General features: G+C 37.9%; 1 protein-coding gene across 1 annotated transcript in view; it reads left to right on the top strand.

The window, feature by feature from the left end:
- ITGA8 (integrin subunit alpha 8) overlaps positions 1-20,278 on the top strand; it is a 148,119-nt gene that overhangs the window by 100,495 nt on the left and 27,346 nt on the right. Inside the window, exons 22-27 of the mRNA XM_060782332.2 lie at positions 1,028-1,107; positions 3,685-3,765; positions 5,101-5,206; positions 6,382-6,540; positions 8,617-8,739; positions 12,538-12,651. Of these exons, the coding sequence (XP_060638315.2) occupies positions 1,028-1,107; positions 3,685-3,765; positions 5,101-5,206; positions 6,382-6,540; positions 8,617-8,739; positions 12,538-12,651 (663 nt within the window). The remainder of the gene's footprint in view (positions 1-1,027; positions 1,108-3,684; positions 3,766-5,100; positions 5,207-6,381; positions 6,541-8,616; positions 8,740-12,537; positions 12,652-20,278) is intronic.

The following is a 20,278-nucleotide window of genomic DNA, read 5'->3' as shown; positions in this document are numbered from 1 at the left end:
CTCAGGATTCCATTGCATTCAGCCATGACAGTTTATTTATTATTTATTTATTTGCAGTATTTGTATACCGCCCTTCTCAACCTCGAAGGGAACTCAGGGTGGATCACAGTGTTGGCAACAATTCAATGCCATCAATTAAAAAAACAGTATAAAACATCAAAATTGACCCTCCCCTCATAAAACATTATTAAAGTGGAGTCAAACTGCATTAATTCTATAGTGTAGATGCACCCTTAGTCATAGTATATCACATTGGGCTAGAGCAGTGGTTCCCAACCTGTGGTCCGTGGACCACCAGTGGTTCCCCAGAACTAAAATGTGGTCCTTGGTCTCACCATTACTACACTGTTGCAATGAGAGCGACTGGTCTCGCAAAACCCTCTTATAGTGCCAAGGCAACGGGGATGTTGGGGGGGAAAAGGCTGACTACCCATAAAAGGCATGACAACAAGCCTCTTGACTACTGCTTCTCCTCGTCCTCCCTCCCCCAAGCAGAGCCGTTCCATGTGGTGCCTGGAAGCAGGGGAACCTTGGTGTCTTCGTTTTTAGACCTATTTCTGGGGTTATTTGGGGTGCTGATTCAGAAAATTGCATTGGATAGACCACACCAGCTAGATTATTAAATATGGTTTTCTATGGGTGAGCAGATTGCGACTACTGGATGGTATATGTTGTTTATCAGAAACTAGAGCTGATGTGGTTTATCCAGTGCAATCACCACTCCAAATAACCAAACTGAATCTAAAATTGACCAAAAACCGATTCGTAATCCTTTTGGTACTAATGTGGGAGAGTGGTTCCTGGTCAAAGTAAGTCCTGGCCAAAGTGGTTCCTAGTCAAAGTGGTCCTTGGTCAAAAAAAGTTTGACCAGGGTTAGAGTCAGATCCTATGTATAGTTTGAATTTTAAGAATTGCTTCTGGATTGCATAGCACAATGGAAAGATTAATTTGGACTAGCTGAGGCCTTTACCGTTAATCTATATGCAGAGATCAGACAAATATTCTAACTATTGAAATCTGATTCTAGTTTTCGTCAGGCATCAGATTCACTGTCCAACGCTTTGAAAATGCTGAATTCAGCATCCAGTTTGAACTGCAAATGAGAAGGTAAGGAGTTTGTATTTATTTGATAAGAAAAAATGGTTAAGAATCTGGCTCATTTTACCCATGCCTGATCTATTGATTTATTATGACTCCATTTATACATTTTACTTCCATCCTCAATTTACTAGTTCTGCCAAAATTAATTGGATTTCCAAAATCCTTGAACAACTGCAGATAGAAAAACAGAAAAAGTTATGAAAAATAAAGATGTATGTGCTTGGCATAATTTGTTTTGTCATATGCTACATTTCTCATAATTAATGATAATAGTTCACCTTTCCTTAATAGCATTGCTCAAGGAATAATCAGGGAATATCTTTCAGTTCTCACTGTAATTGCTGAGTAACAAGCTCACCTGCTCTTTCATAAACTAAAGCTAGTTTGCTCAACAGTTTTTCATAGCAAATATAATTGTTACCAAAGATGAAAGAGAAAATAAAGCAAAGCCTCTCAAGGTCATTTACTTTAATGGAGATAGTCTTCATTATTCGGATCTTGGGAAAGTTGTCATTTGGATTACAGTGCAGGGGGAATTCTAAAAAAAAAATGTTTCCAAGATCTGACTATAATATTTTTTCCAGTCACAAGCTGAAGGCAAAACGCAACTTACTGGTAATTACTGGTCCTATTTGCATGCCCTTGAAGTTGGAGCAGCTGCTGTATGAGCAGCAATTCTATGCTGAGAAGAGGCATTTATGTGTTGGAGTTAAAAATAAAAGGTTCTGGGATAATGGCTGTCTTCAATTTGGATCTGTATCATAACCACATCACAAGATTTGTCTTTCGATGGTCTGCATTTTGGTGCATTACTGGAACATGTAATGTGATCTTTATCACAATAATGTATTTTCATGTTGATATATTGATATATAATAAGACTGTGTAAGTGCTTGTGGTAGAAATGGTGGTATATTTCCTGATTAACATCAAATGTGTTTCCACATCAATTAGATGCGTTAGGCAGGAGTGTAACAGAGCTATAATTTTATCACTACACAAAGAAGATCCAGAAATAAACTAGTTTGCTGGGATAATTTACAAGGAAATGAAAAGGTTTACAAAGACCCATAGAACTGGAAACTCTTCCAGATGTGTTATCTAAAACCTGTAAGGAACATCTGAAGCTATTTGTGTACTTTTGAACAAAGGAAGCTGCCTTTAAACAAGTCAGACTATTGGTCCTTTCAGCCCATTGTGGACAGGTGCCTCCAGGGTTTCAGGTAGCGCTACCAGGACTTGCCAAGAGACTCAACTTAAGGCTTTCTATATTCAGAAGAAATGTTCTACCGAGGATGATGGAAATCATAGCATAGGAAATTTCTTGATTTAAATATAATGTCTGGCTAGCCTACTATTTATGCATTTTCTTTTTAGAGAGGTCACCACTACCCTTTCTCATCTCTGTGCCATGCAATGTACTAATCAGATTCCTAAAAAATATTTTTAAATCCCGTGATATGTGCTACCTAAATATAAGCTGAGGCACCTAATTTTATCACAAAAACTAGGAAAACGGATTGATTCGAGTGGTACCTACCTCACTACCTCTGAGGATGCTTGCCATAGATGCAGGCGAAACGTCAGGAGAGAATGGCTCTAGAACATGGCCATATAGCCCAAAAAAACCTACAACAACCCAATATAATGTTCATTTGTTGGATTAACGTAACTCAAAACTCACTGGATGAATTAACACCGAATTTGGACACAGTACATCTATCAGGCCAACAAGTAACCATCTCTCATAAAAATACTGAAAAACACAACAGAACAGACTTTAAAGGTCAAAAAATAAAAAATACATTACAACGCATATGCAAAACCACACACATATATATGCAAACATACATATATACACAAATATATATACATACAGAAAATACACATACACAGATTGGGCCACAGCAACATGTGGCAGAGGACGGCTAGTATTTATATGAAACTGTAATTTAAGATAAGACTAACTCTGATTAAACCATTATTCTAACCTCCTTCAATATGAATGTTCTTACGTTTCCTTCCAATAATAATAGAGTAAAATAATAAATGTAATAATAATAATAATAATAATAATAGAGTAAAATAATGGAAATGTAATAATAATAATAATAATAATAATAGAGTAAAATAATAGATGCAATAATAAAAATAGAGTAAAATAATAAATGTAATAATAATAATAGAGTAAAATAATAAATGCCATAAAATTATAATAATAACAGATTAAAATAATAAATAACTTTGACTCGAGTATAAGCCAAGGGAGGCCTTTTCAGCCTTAAAAAAGGCTGAAAAACTTGAGTATATACAGTAATATGATCAAAATATTATGAGAATAAGCATATTTTGATAGCCTGCCCTGAAAACTGAGCTTCTTATATAAAATGCTTTGTTTCTTATCAGAGTTGGTCTTGATGAGCCTTTCCTTCCACTGTCTTTCCTTCCACTATTGTCTTCCATCTCTGAAAGAAAGCATTGTTAATTTGATGTTATTGCCTGGTGTATTGCATGCTTAAGTGAAAATGCTTTCAGCTTTATATATTTGAAAGAACATTAACCTTTTACTCAAACGTATTTTAGTTCCAACAAGGTTAATCCCAACAGTAATTTGGTTGACCTTCAGATTGACATCAATGCCGTCGCTCAAGTACAGATCAGAGGGTGAGTGCAATTATCTTTAGCTCTGACATAAAACTAATCAATAAATGTTTGTTTCGTTCAAATTAAGGTAATTGTGTAATACGTGGGCCACCAGCTACTGTTGTCAAGTATGATAGACCCACAGAATTGATGTGATTTGTATAAATATAGGAGGACCATTCAGCAATTGATTCTTTAGATCTACTCTACTCGAAACTAGCAATTAGGTTTACATTGCTTAGGCCTGAGAGGGGATAAGCTTCAGAAGTTCTTTCTAGTCCAAAAAAAGGTGACTTCTTCTCCCTTACATTCAGAAGTATCTCCTTTTTTCTCATTCCCTTAATTAAAATGTAATACCTAACTATTTTATTGGAATTGCGAGAGAAATAAAGTTGAACACTGTGAAACCACCCACTGTATGGCTATCAACCTCCTCCCAGTAGACTTAAATTAAGGAAAGGTTTCATGAGAAAAGTTTCACCACTCCTCTAAATATTTCTCGAGCAACAGCAAAATATCCTGCGGGCAGCAAAATCAGGCAATTCTAACTAGATAAATCAGGCAATTCCAATTGGATGGCCTTCCACGAGGGTCTGGCTCCAGGGGCAAACCAAAAATGGGCAACTTGAAGGCCCTGAACAGATTCAGAAGCAGAGTTGGCAGATCAAAAGACAACCTGGCAAAATGGCACTATCTAGAAGAATCTTCCACTTTGTGTGACTCTGGAGCAGAATAAACAACTCAGCATCTGCATTCTTGTCCACAATGCTCTGCCTCATGCACAGAGGAAGAATGTTTTAACACTACAGACAATGCTGTCGCTGTTGCCTGTTTTTGGTCTAAAAGTATCTAGCAGCTTGTGATCCCTTTATTTTATTAGTTTTAGATAAACTATTTTATCAGTTTTAGATAAACTTTTTAATGCAATTTTGATACTAAGTAAAAAATAAAATGGGAAATTAAACTTACTTGTGGGTTATTGTTTTTATTTTTAACCAGAGCAACATTTCTTAAAACACCCTTCTGAGTTACTTTCACCCATTAACAAAGACTCCCTCTAAAAATGAAATATTTCTTTTGTGCGCTTTACCTTAATAGGTAATTTTTTGTAGATACATTATATTATAGCAGCTATTCCTAGTCATTGATACAGACAATAATTTTTTTCTGTCACGTTAAAGAAATATATCTTTATGAAATTGGAATTATCCATAAAATTGTCCATAAAATCAGAAGGGTCATGTTATTAAAGTACAACCAAAATTAACCAGGCATGGCTGTAGTTTGAATAAAATCTAATGCCTTTTAGTTGTTAAGTATAATCTTCCATGTGATTCCATTTGTGAAATATTTCAGAGTTTCTCATCCTCCACAAATTATTTTGCCAATTCATAACTGGGAGCCAAAAGATGAACCTACCAAAGAAGATGACATTGGGCCTCTGGTGGAACACATATACGAGGTAAGAAAAGAACTTAGAAAGAAATGTTTGAAATCTAAGACATTTATGAACTCATGCTTCACAGAAGATGTACATTTATTTCACTGTAGGCAACAATTCTTCATTTCCTCCAGGACTGATTCTTTGAATATTATGAGGATTGCTGAGCATTATGAGGAACTGAGCTTCTTTTAGCATTTAATTCACTAACATAATCCTAGAAAGTAGGCATAGACCACAACTTCATCAGTTCCTGAATCAAAATAGATGAATCAAACCAAATTCACAATGAAATGCCAATTAAAAATGAATTAAAACCCACATCCTGCAATGGCTATAACCTTTGATAACTGCAAGCTTATAGCATTTTTATTACATCCTGAAAATCTACTTGAGTCCTTGAAGGGAAGATGTAATGAGTCCATAATCTCTTTGGAATTTGGTGGATCACGGATGCCGGAGACTGAAACAGTATGCTATACATAGGGCCCTGTATACAAGCCAGTGGGCAGTGCAACATCTGGAGCAAATGTGGTTGCCGGCACAAGAATAATATTAGGAGGTTGCTTCTTGCTGAAATATTATTGAATGGTAGGAAGTCTCAGCCCAGGATCTGTTATTCCCACCAATACTTAAAAACAAGTTGTATATGCAAGAGAAGCATTCAGACATGTATGGAAGCCATTCTCACTGGGAACTGTACTTTAAAGGAGCAGTTTGCGTGTGTTCTGGCTAAAGACCTAGAAAAATTATGGCCTGTGAACTTATGACACCATTGCATAGTAATCACGATTCTGTGATAGTGACAGCAACAATGAATGGGGAGGAGGGCAAAATGGAACCTGGCACATTAATATAAATAATAGGAGCTCCCGATGTCGCAATGGGTTAAACCCTTGTGCCGGCAGGAGTGAAAACAGACAGGTCAGAGATTTGAATCCAAGGAGAGGGAGGATGAGCTCCCTCTGTCAGCTCCAGCTCCCCATGTGGGGACATGAGAGAAGCCTCCCACAAGGATGGTAAAACATCAAAAACATCTGGGCGTCTCCTGGGCAACGTCCTTGCAGAGAGCCAATTCTCTCACACCAGAAATGACTTGCAGTTTCTCGCTCCAGACAAGAAAAAAAATTGCAAGGTAAATTGTTAGTTACAGTGATTTTTTAAAGTTCTCTTTATTTTGTTTATTGACTCCATAGTTGCATAACGGTGGACCAAGCGCTATCAATGATACAGTCCTATACGTGGAGTGGCCAGTGCTGAGCGGAGAGGAATTCCTTCTTTACATCCTTCATATTCAGACTCATGGACCATTGCAATGTCAAACAAGCTCTGCAATCAACAGTTTAGACATAAAGGTAAGACATTTCATACTGAGTTTTTGATTTGCCTGCTGAGTAAAGCATTGTTTATCTGGGCTCTCCTAAATTTTATCCTACCAATGCAGGACTTCTGGAAGTCTACACTTGTTTCTTCTAAAGCCAAAAATATATAGCAGATGTATATGAAACAAGCTGTTCAGAGGGAATGAATTACTGTGTAATTTCAACTATTGGTCATTACTGCCATAAACTGTTTCTTTTTTTCTTTCCTCTTCCTCAAATCTTCAGTTGTAGAGTGAAAAATGCCATAAGTGCTAGGAAACCTGTTTCACATTACTATACTTGAAATGCAAGTATATTTTACATTTCAAGTGATCTTTCAGTGTTACTTTGCCTAAAACAATAGTATACTAGTGTGCTGTACCCATGTATTATGTATTGCACACTTGCCTTTTCACTCCTCCTTAAGCATAGTCACATAATTCAGAAGGTTTTATCCATGTAGTCTAAATCACTGCTTCTTAAACTGTTGGTCTTGATCCCAAATGGGCCCCCCTTTGCTCAATGCTGGGGTCCCAAAATTTTGGAAACAATTTTTTTCTGAATGTCACCTAGAGGCTGTTTTAGACATTTACACGAATCTATTGTGCAGTGTTTACAGTGGACACTGCAGAAGATGCTTCTGCTGTACTTCTTAAAAAGGAAAATCAGTCTGTTTAGCGAGCCTTCCAAATGCTGATTTATTATCAGAAATTGTTTGATTTTTATATCTACTTTACGTACCAGTATACCCAGAAACACATTTCTCAGGCCAAACATTTATCAGGCCAAAAGTATTCACAAATAAAAAGTTTAAGAAGCACTGGTCTACATAAGGGATTTTTTTTATCATGTCAGAAGTGACTTGAGAAACTGCAAGTCTATTCTGGTGTGAGATAATTGACTGTCTGCAAGGATGTTGCCCAGGGGACATCCGAATGTTTTTCCATCCTGTGGGAGGCTTCTCTTGGGTCTCCACAAGGAAAGCTGGAGCTGACAGATGGGAGCTCATCCCATCTTATGGATTCAAAATGCTAACTTTCATGTCAGCAGTTTAGCCAGCACAAGGGTTTAACCCATTGCACCACTGTGGCTCTACATAAGGGGTAAACCATGATTTATCTTAGCTGTGACTAGTGGAAAACAAACCAGCTTCACACTTTGGTTTATGGAGCTGGGCTGTTTTTGTCAATTAAAATAAAGTTAACCATATTTTATTAATCAGAAATGACACAGTGTCTAACAGTTTGTTCTAATTTGTTCAATCCTCATGAAAAAAATGTTCAATCCTGGTCATGAAAATAGTTATTGTATTTACAAGATTCAGATCAGAGTACAATTTCTTGCTGTTGCTTCTCAGATTGACTTCTTGTTGAGATTACAGAAAAGAAAAACTTGATCTTAATTCATTGTGTTATAACTGAGGCCCCTTCTACACTGCCATATAAAATCTGGATTATCTGATTTGACTTGGATTATATCCAGTGTAGACTCATATAATCCAGTTCAAAGGAGATAATGTGGATTATCTGATTTGACAATCTGGATTATATGGCAGTGTAGAAGGGGCATGAGAACAAAAGACTAATATCAATTAAAACAGCTATGCAGTCTTTTACAAGTATTATATTCAAAGCTATTTATGCAGATCTGTTTTTCTTCATGTAGATAACTTTGGTTAGAATAATTAATTTTCCAGAAAAACCAGTAAAGGTGATTATTCTAAAATATTTACTGGCACCAGTAAAACTCTTAACTACTTACTACAAGATTTATTAGAGTGATGTTAAGTTTCCAATACACATCGATAAATAGAATCCAGGTCCAATGGCTTTCTTCATGCAAAAAGTGGTTACAAAGGTGATTCAAGCGGCACCTTTTTAGTCCATTAATAGAAATTGTATTTTTCTTTTTGGGCAGCACTTAATCCACTTATTATTTGAAGACTACAGGAGATTAGCTTCCAGAGTTTAGCAGCAAAATAGGAGTGAGGAGGTCAAGCTGTCTGAAAGCAACATATCTGTTAGAACAATTGTAGAATATGTTTACAACTCATTTTCTTTCTCTTTACAGTTTGCTGTCCCGGAGGACACTCCAGAGCTTGCGGCTTTTTTGCGAAACTCATCTATTCCTCACTATGTTGGGCGGAGGGAAGCCAAAGCTGTGGAGCATCAAAAGAATTCTGCAAGGATTCTGGTGAGACAATCAAAAGTTACAGTGCCATGTGTATACAGAAGGCTTATGGATGCAGTCTTAACAATGAGATAGTTGTTTTACCCTGATTTTGGCACTTGCAAATAGAAATTCCACTTTTCTCATCATGTGAGAGATCCCTTAGCACATGACCTTATATTCTGTATTCGTATGTTATTCAGCCATTATAATACACAAAGCCTTTTAAGAGTGCCACCTTGCTATCTGTCATCTTTCATAATGACTTGCGTTTTGTGTGAATTCAACAACTGCAGATGGTTAAGACTAACCAATGCTAACTGTGCAGCGAGGGGTCAGGGAATCTGGATTTTATATGCAAAAAATAAACAGAACCAGACTTTTTTTCAGCAGTTTGATCCAAGCTTATTGTACTTGCATTTAGCTTGACGTTGTTTGGTATTCAGTCTTTCTCCTCAAACCATACTTTGGATAGTTTTACGAGCATCTGAGAGGATCAGAGGAATATATAATTTATCTTGTGTATTACATTAATTACCTTCAATTATGTACTTTTTTGTTTTGATATAGGGAATTAAAAATAAGGGTGTTTACACAGGGAGTTCTGGTAAGGAACTGCCATATTCTCTTGTAAAGAGCTTAGAAAATACCTAATTTGGGACTACAACTGTGTTGTAGTTATGTGGCTAGAGGATTTTGGGACTTGTAGTCAATAAGGTCACTTTTCCTAAGCTCTGTTGTTGGATAAGAAGTATTCCAGAAGCACAATCCCATTGCTTGCATGCAACATCCCCCAGAATGGAGAAGAAAGATTCATTCAGTCTTGTGTTGTGTCTGAATCCATGGGTTGTAGCCCATGGCTAGAATTTCATTTGCTACTTCTCATTTGCAATAGAATAATAATAATAATAATAATAATAATAATAATAATAATAAAACATTCGAACAAATGCCATCAGAACCAGAATTGAAAAGTCAACAACAGATCACAAATGTAGACTCTGCAAGGAAGCAGATGAAACAATAGATCATATCCTCAGCTGCTGCAAGAAGATCATGCAGACAGGCTATAAGCAGAGGTATAACACCATTGCTCAGATGATTCATTCGAACTTGTGCCACAAATACCATCTTCCTGCAGCAAAGAACTGGTGGGATCACAAGCCTGAAAATGTTACAGAAAATGAACACGTCAAACACTTCTGGGATTCCGAATTCAGACTAATAGTTTTGGAGCACAATACTCCTGACCTCATGATCGTGCAAAAAAACAGAGTGTGGATTGTCGAGGTTGCAATCCCAGGCAACAGCAGGATTGAAGAGAAACAACTGGAAAAGCTGGCTTGATATGAGGATTTAAAGATCGAACTACAAAGACTCCGGCACAAACCAGTAAAGGTGGTCCCAGTGGTGATCAGCACACTGGGTGCAGTGCCTAAAGACCTTGGCCTGCACTTAAACACAATCAGTGCTGACAAGATTACCATCTGCCAGCTGCAAAAGGCCACCCTACTGGGATCTGCATGCATTATTCGCCGATACATCACACTGTCCTAGACACTTGGGAAATGTCCACCGTGTGATCCAATACCACAGCCAGCAGAGTGTCTGCTGTGGACTCATCTTTTCTGGAATGGGGTAGCCCTCCCTTGAGTACAGAAGAGTACTCTATCTGAGCCCACACATTCATTCAGTTACGGCAACTATGTTATTACAGAGCGTCCATATATGTCAAGTTACATACATCTGGTGTAGGGTTAGGAGTCCCTAAGCCTTTAATTATGCACTTTTTTGGTTTAGTGTGATGATGAATTTTAAAAAAATAAAACATTCCTTGCTTGCTTCTACAAGATAGACAAATAAACAAATCTGGCAAGATTAAAGAGTGATTAAATAAGAGAAACTAAACAAACACTTCCTCTAAACATTGCCTTTCAGTAAGTTCTGTATAATCAAGTGCCTTTGAGGATATAGACAGGAGTTGGATAGTAAAACACAACCTTCTATTTACTTGAAGTGGAGGAACATCTTGTAGACTTTTATGGACAAGATTATCTTTACTATCATGTTTAATATTTTCTGCATCCAGTTAAATTTCTGAGTTGCTCTTTTAAAGAGAGGGTGAAGTTTTATACAACCTAAGTGAAAGTCTTATGTTCTGTGTTAGAAAGGAATTTAGTTCATTATTTCAATGGCCTATTCGTTACATTTCTACATATCCCAGTTTTCCTCTTAAACTTCCAGAAATATTGCAATCCTGCCTACTTTTGGTTCTTACAACAGCCCTGTGAAGTAGATAAGGATAAGAAATAATGACAAAGACATGAATTGTAAAGTGAGGTTTGAACCTCGGGCTTTCCAGTCCTAGTCTGCTAACCACTTCATGCAGGCGTTTATTCTGTTGTACATGTTTCATGAAGGATGTGTCTTTTGCAGTCGGTCCTCTCTTATGGCAATTGGCTCCTTGATTGCTTTTTATTGTTTTTTCAGTATCAGATATCACCGTTCAGAATTTTGTATTGATTGTCAGTAAATCACCACTGGTATCATGCATCCAATGGTGTGGAACCTAGTCTAGTGCTTACCAACCAGTATGATGTTGGGGACTGATTATGTCAGGGACTGATACTATATTTGCTGTAATTGTTCCTTGCCTATAAACTTAACCAGCAGCACAAAAATGACTTATAGGCCAGATCCTGGACCATATGCCAATACTATTTATTTATTTATTTATTTATTTATTTACAGTATTTATATTCCATCCTTCTCACCCCACAGGGTACTCAGGGCGGATTACAATGCACATATACATAGCGAACATTCAATGCCATTAGACATACAACTTATATAGACAGACACAGAGGCAATTTAACATTCCAGCTTTTTCCCGCTTCATGGGGGTATGCTCAATTCTGGCCAGAGGGGGAGCTGCCGCTTTACCGTCCACTTGTGACACTGAGTCCTTGATGGAGTACTTCCTAATTCTTATGCAGGCTGGTGGAAGGTTTTATGGTGTCTTAAATTAGTTAAATTAGCCTCCCTGCATAAAGCAGTACCTACATTTCCTACTTGACAGATAAAACTGTCTTTCTGGCTGCATAGGTCAACAGCAAGCTAGACTATTGATGGTCAGGAGCTCACTCCAACCCTGGCTGGATTTGAACTCATAACCTCTCAGTCAGTAGTGATTTAATGCAGCTGGCTACTAACTAGCTGCACCACAGCCCGGTCCTTATGCCACAAGACTGTGTTGCTCTGTTTATAATGTCAGTAAATCACCACTGGTGTCACTGCCAGTCTCAACCTAAACCAGTTTAATTACCTTTCAACATATGTTTCGTGGTTTCTGTACCTACAATGTTCTTACATATTGATATACAACATTTTGACCGTTGTAGTATCAAATTTCAGCAACAACTCTATAAATATTACTGGAGAAATTGGAAGCTAAATCCAGTTCCAACTAAGACTCATTGAATCAGTGGAATTTATATAAGTCTTAATATAACAAGTTTCCACACATTTAATTGATCTACTCTGGGCTGAGAATTTATTTTAAGCTACTAATTTAGTACAGAATCATGGAAAGCAGATTGCAAAAAAAAAAAATCCTGTCGAGAAAAGATTTTTTCTCTCTGACTATATGTGCAATTTAATTTGGTGTCCATAATAATAATAATAATGTTGTTGTCGTTGTTGTTGGTTCTTTTAAAAATGCTAATCTTTTGGGGAACTGTTATTCCATAACAGAATCAGTATATGCCAATGCACTTCTCTTGTTACCAAAATAGTCTGTATGTCCTCTTTTTTTTCTTATAGAATTGCACAAATGTGGAGTGCCTAATGATCACTTGTTCAGTGGGACTCTTAGAAAGAGGAAGAAGTGCGGCACTGAAAATACGTTCTCTTTTGTGGGCTTCAACATTTCTAAAGGTAAGGAAATTCTCTGAAGGGTGCCAGATATCCACTATGTACTGCAGCAGCCTTCTCCAAGTCTCCTACCCACCCCTATAACAAACTATTAGCAAGAAGTGTTCAAATATCACTTCATCAGCCATTTCAGACTGTGCCATCCAGAACAGCACTGGAATTTCTGGATGTAAGTTAGAAACTGTACTGATGGGGTATATTTTGGGGTTTCTGCCCTTTGTTAAAAAGGTTTAGAAATACTCCATGTTTAGAATGTTTTAGTAAACAGTACACACAAGACCTGCTGAAAATGTAGCACACAAAGCAGACTTATATTATATGACATGATTCCCAGTTCTTTCATTTCTATTTCCAACCATTTACTGAGTTACGTTAGCTTTCAGGAATGGTGAGAGGCAAAGTAATGTGGTTCAGTCCAGCAACAACATTCCTACTGCACCAGTATATATCCTGCCAGCACATTTGCTCTAAAAATGCCTTGTGTGAATAATCTGAAATACAACAAGATTTATCAGAGTTGAATGAATACATCTGATCGAAATGGTCTTATGCACAATTTGCTACTGTATCTAGCTATTTCTCTGTTTAGGTCAATTTTTAGAAAAATTACTGTCTAGACTGCAATCCCCATAATCCAAAGCAGTGTTTCTCAACCTGGGGGTCGTGAGGGGGGTGTCAGAGTGGTTGCCAAAGACCATCAGAAAACACAGTATTTTCTGTTGGTCATGGGGGTTTTGTGTGAGAAGTTTATTTATTTATTTATTTACTGTACTTGTATACCGCAATTTCTCAGCCTAAATGGCGACTCAACGCGGTTTACAACGGAATACAGAATACACAATCCACAGTATACAATTTAAAACCATAAAAAACATAATACACAATATTAGCACAATATAATACACAATATTAGTTTGGCCCAATGATCTCATTAGTAAGGTTCAGAATGCTCTTTGATTGTTGAACTACAAATCCCAGCAACTATTTATTTATTTATTTATTTATAAGTATTTATCATTTTGAGTCTATGTAAGTGGATCCTACTGTTTAATTCTGTTTTAATGCTTGCATATATGTATATTTTAAATCATTCGGTCATACATTTAATGTAAGCCACTTTGAGTCTCCTTCGAGAGAGATAAAGTGGGTAATAATAATAACTACAACTCCCAAATGTCAAGGTCCCCAAACTCCACCAGTGTTCACATTTGGACATATTGAGTATTCCTGCCAAGTTTGATCCAGATCCATCATTGTTTGAGTCCACAGTGCTCTTTGGATGTGGGTGAACTACAACTCCAAAACTCAAGGGTCAATGCCCACCAAACTTTTCCAGTATTTTCTGTCGGTCATGGGAGTTCTGTGTGCCAAGTTTGGTTCAGTTCCATCATTGGTGGAGTTCAGATTGCTATTTGATTGTAGGTGAACTATAAATCCCAGCAACTACACTCCCAAATGAAAAAAATCACACACGCACCCTAGTCTCACTAGTATTCAAATTTGGGCATTTGTGCCAAATTTGGTCCAGTGAATGAAAATACATCCGGCATATCAGATATTACATTATGATTCATAACAGTAGCAAAGTTATAGTTCTGAAGTATCAACAAAAATAATTTCATAGTTGGGGGTCACCACGACATGAGGAACTGTATAAAGTGGTTGCAGCATTAGGAAGGTTGAGAACCACTGATCTAGAGAATATAATCCAAAAGTGCACTCTTTCTAGCTCTGGTTTGTCTATGAGATAACTATCTTTGCAAAAAGTCTGTAGGTGGAATGGAAAGAGAGGCATGTTCCCCTTCCAAAGAACCGTGTAGTGTAGTGTAGTGTAGTGTGATGTGATGTGGCATAGCACAAAATAATAGTACAGCTTCTTCTTCCAGATAGGAAAGTGTAATCCCGCTGAATATTTAATCCATTGTGATTTATTTTTAGGTCTAAAAAACACATGTTTCATTTCAAAGAATTATGTGTTTTTTTCAAAATTAATTTATCCAATGACTTACTAACTTTATGCCATATTGGAATGGCGTTTGCTGCCTGTTCTGTCTCAGAGCAAGTTGTGGGCTGTCGCCTAAAAACCTAAACTTTTATCGCAAACTGCAGTTATATGAAGTGAGACGATTAAACATGTTTAGGTAAACAAGCAGCCAAGAGTCTCCCAATGAGCCAACAAAGATAATGAAGGCAGTTGAATCCATGCCAAGAAAGAACAGGGATCACTTTTGGCTTTACTTCAAAGCTTGAATGCAAACACGAACATATGTTAAATTTTGTCGTCAGACTAGCTGAACCAACAAATCATCAATTGCCTAATTCAGGCCAAGAAGAAATCGCCTTATTTGGTTACAGTACAATTGTTTCCATTAAGGCTTGTGTTAGCGTTCTCTCGGTGCCATGGCAATGTGTAATTTATGACACATCTCATGTGTTTATAAAATAAACTCTAGTTGAAGAGTCAAACTGTCTATAACATGAAAACTTAGATAACTAGACCCAGAAAAGAAACTTTGGGAAGCTCTGGTTTTAAGTAGAAGAGCAGCCAGGAATACACAGTAGTTAACCTTTCCCCCACTGACCATTTTGTTAGGTATTTTCCTGCTTCAATTAGATTTAGGACAGAGAAGAGCTGACATCTCTGATGCTAGCTTCTGTGTCCAAAATCATAGCCTTCTGAAGTTCCTTTTCCTCCACAAAACATGGCCAACTGCTTTGCTCTCCTTGTTTGTTTGTTGTTTGTTTGTTTGTTTGACTTAATGCATGGAGAGAAGGGGCTGTGTGTTCTTTGTTTTCTTGGGTGGGTGGACATTATCCACATATATTTGCCCAAATCCCAGCTTGATAAAACAAAGTGGAATGTTGGCCAGGTGGTTCCAACATCCTTGGAGTGGAGAATCATCTCTGGAGTTTCCTCTAAAATGTATATGTGTTATCCAAGTTGCTGAACCTGTTTTGGAATGTCATAGAATGCTAGAGTTGGAAGAGACCACATGGGCCATCTAGTTCAACCCCCTGCCATGCAGGAAAAGTAGGGTTCACCTTCTCCTCTAAAGTTCAAACTAAGCTCCAAGGTGGATTCATCACCACCCATAACATGGTAACCACAATTTTAGAGTACAAATGGGCTCAATGTATCTGTTCCAAAGAACCTGCAGTTAACCATAGTTTTTCGTTTCATGAAACAGGCAAGCTGTGGTTAATTGTTTCCAGACAAATAACACTAACTTCCCAATCCTGTTTTGCTTGGAAGTTAGAAGGACCACATATCACAGGAGGCTTCATTCGCTGATGCAAAGAGACTGTGTGCAAAATGCATGGAGCACACTGCATACCTAGACCAATTAAGCCAGGATTTGGTTATCTGTACTAAGCCATCATATTTTAAAGATCTGTGGAGTAAAGTGTCAGGTCAGTTCCATCTCTTAAACAACAGGACATTTCCCCCTCGCACTATTAAACAGCAGCATTAATCATTTTTAAGGCTACACAGAGTGAAACGAGAAGGAGAAAATGGATAAAAAAGTGTTAATTTATGACCATTGGAATTTTTGCGCATGGACTAGCCACCAAATTTTGAAACTTCATGCACTAACTTTTAAAATGTGTATACATGAAAAGAAACATGCCATTTCTTCAATTGGATATTTTTCCAGGCTTTTTTTTTTTTTAGGCAACTAACACAGCAGGGAAAGTAGTGCAACTCATTTTTAGACATGTTATAAATGCTTGTGTAGTCTCAATGCCCTCAAATTCTGAAATTGTATCTCTAGTATCTCCAGAGATACAAGAATAAAAGCCATATTGTGCTTGCCCTGTTTAGAAAGTTTGTTGCTAAAACCCACATATTTCAGATAGCCAGAACCCAATCTGGTCCTCCCGAAAACTCAGTTTAGTTCTCTGGAGTTCTTCGGAGGGCAAAGCCCCTTCCTCCATGATATTATTATTGAGTGTTTTCTCAGCTTTTGTATGGGCTTTTCTCCTTCTAAAAAGCCAGAAATGCCTCTCTTTTTAGCTTTAAGCTAAATATATATATTTGTAGCACCATCATTTCCTTTAACCTTTGAATCAGACCACCCTTGAATAACTGTGAAATCGGTTTCATCCCAAAAATTTCCACATAGGCTCTAAATTAGGTATCAGGCTATTGGGCATTGGAGGGCTGCATCCCTCCTGTTGATCATGAAAGAAATCTGGAGTCAGTTATTTTATGACTTGTATTTCATGTGCTTGAGCAGAAGCATTTTTCTGACAATTGATTCCTGGAAGTTAGATATCAAGCAGAGAAGAAGGATTGATGAACTCTCCAAGCGCACATTTGAAGTACATTTCTCACTCCCACCCAGAATGTACCAGACATCAGTGGAAATGAGCTGGAACCTCCCTCCCATCTATTTTCTTTTTAGTGAAGCAAGGCTGTAATTGTTACTGTAATATAATCAGAAAATGTGTGTGTGTGTGCGTGTGTGTGTGTATTCACACGGAGATTCAGTGTGGAGAACAAACTTTGGGACTACCACAGATCCTCTATCTAAGGAAAGTTAGCTTCAATGGTTCTCTCTCATAAGAACAAAGTTCATGATTCTGTGTGTTTTCGAAGGCTTTCATGGCCAGAATCACTGCGTTGCTGTGAGTTTTCCGGGCTGTATGGCCATGTTTCAGAAGCATTCTCTCCTGACATTTCACCTACATCTATGGCAGACATCCTCAGAGATATTGAGATCTGTTGGAAACTAGGCAAGTTTCCATAATTATATAAATCCCACTTGCCTAGTTTCCAACAGACCTCACAACCTCTGAGGATACCTGCCATATATGTGGGTGAAACATCAGGAGAGAATGCTTCTGGAACATGGCCACACAGCCCAAAAAAACTCACAACAACCTAGTTCATGTCCTCCAACTATATCTTGTCAAAATGAACTATGACAATTGTGTTGTTCATTCTAGTCAATACGGCTCCCACATTCTTGGGTTTAACTTTTCCAGATTTGATTATTGACAAATTTAATTCATATGTTCCCTCTAAGAATTGCTAGATCCTCCATGGCAGTGGTGAATGTCCACTGGAGGACCCAAAGAGTCTTAGAAAGAATATATTAATTAAATCTGTAATCAAATCCGTGAATAATCAAGTCCATGAACAATCACATTTTCTTAAGAAAGATCTATAGGCTTCCAAGGTGATTCTATGGATACCCCAAATAGATGCTCTGAAGTGCTTAGAGATTCCTAGAGTTCTCTATAATAAAAAAATAATAATGCTTTTTTAATTCAATTTTTCTACTTTCATGGTAGTTTTGCACCCCTCAACCCCCATAAAAATGGAGGGCCTACTATAAATATTTTCAGTTTGGATCATTACTAAAATGTGAAGATGAGCCCTACTAGACAACTACTTTTTTCTAACTAGCTAAAAAAAGATTCCCCTCCTCTCCCCGCCCTCCTCATTCCCACCTGTGCACCATATGCAACTTATTTTTGTCCTCACATGCCTTGCTATGTCTTGCTTTGCCTCTACCTAGTATCTTTTTCAACTGGGTTATTGACTTCTGCTGTTGCGCCTCATAAGGACCAAAGCAGGCACCATCATTCATCAGCTTTCCTACTGAGAACTCGTTTAAATTGCTCTTTACTACTTAGGTGGGCCAGGAGTCTGAAGTGCCTTCCAAATTACCTCTGCCTGCATCTGGATAGCATACAGACTGATACTGTCCTCATTGTGGGTTGGAAGGGCTTAGCTCTTTTGAATCCAGGTGCCCATGTGTTTCACATTTGCATTGGCTGAAACAAAGGCTCTGACTTTTTTCCCCCACCCAGTATGATAATGAAAAGTGTATGTTTTGACATTTCTAGGTAAGGTGCCAGTACTCCTGAGAATGCTAAAGATAAAAATCAGTGCATCTTTAGGGTAAGACATTGAAGTTCTCTAGCTTTGGCCTTGTGGCTAAAGGGGGGAAATGTTTATTATAGACGCAAACACCTTATCTCTCTAAGCAAAAAACTTTTTTATCATGTCAGAAGCAACTTGAGAAACTGCAAGTTGCTTCTGGTGTGAGAGAATAAGCCATCTACAGAAATGTTGCCCAGGGAACCTCTGGGTGTTGCCATCCTGATGGAGGCTTCTCTTATGTCCCCACATGGGAAGCTGGAGCTGACAGATGGGAGCTCACCTCATCTTGTGGATTCGAATCACTGACTTTCAAGTCAGCAGTTTAATCCATTGTGCCACCACGGCTCCTATAGTCACATATATCATGGAATGTGTGGTGGCCTCGCAACTCCAGGGGTTCTTGGTAGACACCGATTATCTAGATCCGGATCAGTCTGGCTTTAGGCTGGGACATGGAACTGAAACATGGAACTGAAACAGAAGACAGAAAGTTCAACTAGTCCAATGGGCAGCAGCCAGATTACTCACCGGAGCGACATAAAGGAAGCATACCACCCCCCTGTTATGTCAACTCCACTGGCTGCCGGTCCACTTCCGAGCACATTTCAAAGTGCTGGCCTTAGCCTGTAAAGCCCTATATGGTTCCGGCCCAGCTTACTTGTCCGAACATATCTCCCTCTACATTCCTCCTCATAGCCTAAGGTCATCTGAGGAGGCCTTGCTCCCGGCCCTGCCAGCTTCTCAAAAGTGTTTAGCGGGAACGAGGGACAGAGCCTTCTTGGTGGTGACCCCCCATCAGTGGAACTCATTCCCCAGAGATATTAGGTCGACTCCATCCCTCCTCTCTTTTATAAAAAAATTGAAATCATGGTTCTTGGACCAGGCTTTTGGACAGCAGGCATGACAGGACTTTGGAGGTTGAATTGGACTGGAAATGACTATACGTCTTGATGATAATGTTTTAAACTGTTTTTAATCTACTGTTTTATATATTGTTTTAAATTGCTGTTATATTTGTTATCTGTTTGTACATTGCGGCATCGAATTGTTGCCAGTGTAATCCGCTCTGAGTCCCCCCCTTGGGGGTTGAGAAGAGTGGGGTAGAAATGTTGGAAATCAATCAATCAATCAATCAATCAATATATATATATATATATACACACATACCATATATATATATGCCAACTGTAAGTAAATAAGAGAGAGATGGCCCTGGCCTATACCCTGACATAATTTATGGTACCAGCCAATCTTCTTTGATGTCCAAGAACTTACACTGAGATCCTATATAATGGTGTAACTCCAAGTGTGAAATTCTGTGTCCTCCCTCTTCCTTGCAATGATAGGCTCCTGCTATTGTCACTTATCAATGCCTACATTTAGTGGATACTCAATTATTTCTTCAGTGCAACAAGTACAGTGAGGGAGTTGGTTCCAGAGTCCACTGTGAATACCAAAATCCATGAATATTCTAGTTACACTATATGCATTGCTGCTGTAAAATGCTAAATCAAGGTTTACTATTTCAAATTGATGTAGAAGATATTTTCAAGCCATGGATTGTTGAACCTATGTATATGGAGAGCTGACTGTAGTGGTTTTTCATCACTTTCAAGAATTATTTAAAGGACATTTATAGGACTTTTGACAAGAATTTTCCGGTTTTATGCCATACTCTTATCAACCCAGAGAGATTTTCTTAATAACTAACATCAGTCACACTGTGAGTCACAGCTT

Source organism: Anolis sagrei, chromosome 6, assembly GCF_037176765.1.
Source record: "Anolis sagrei isolate rAnoSag1 chromosome 6, rAnoSag1.mat, whole genome shotgun sequence".
NCBI lineage: Eukaryota > Metazoa > Chordata > Lepidosauria > Squamata > Dactyloidae > Anolis > Anolis sagrei.
Note: the sequence above shows the minus strand (reverse complement) of the source record. Positions and strands in the feature narration are given on the sequence as shown.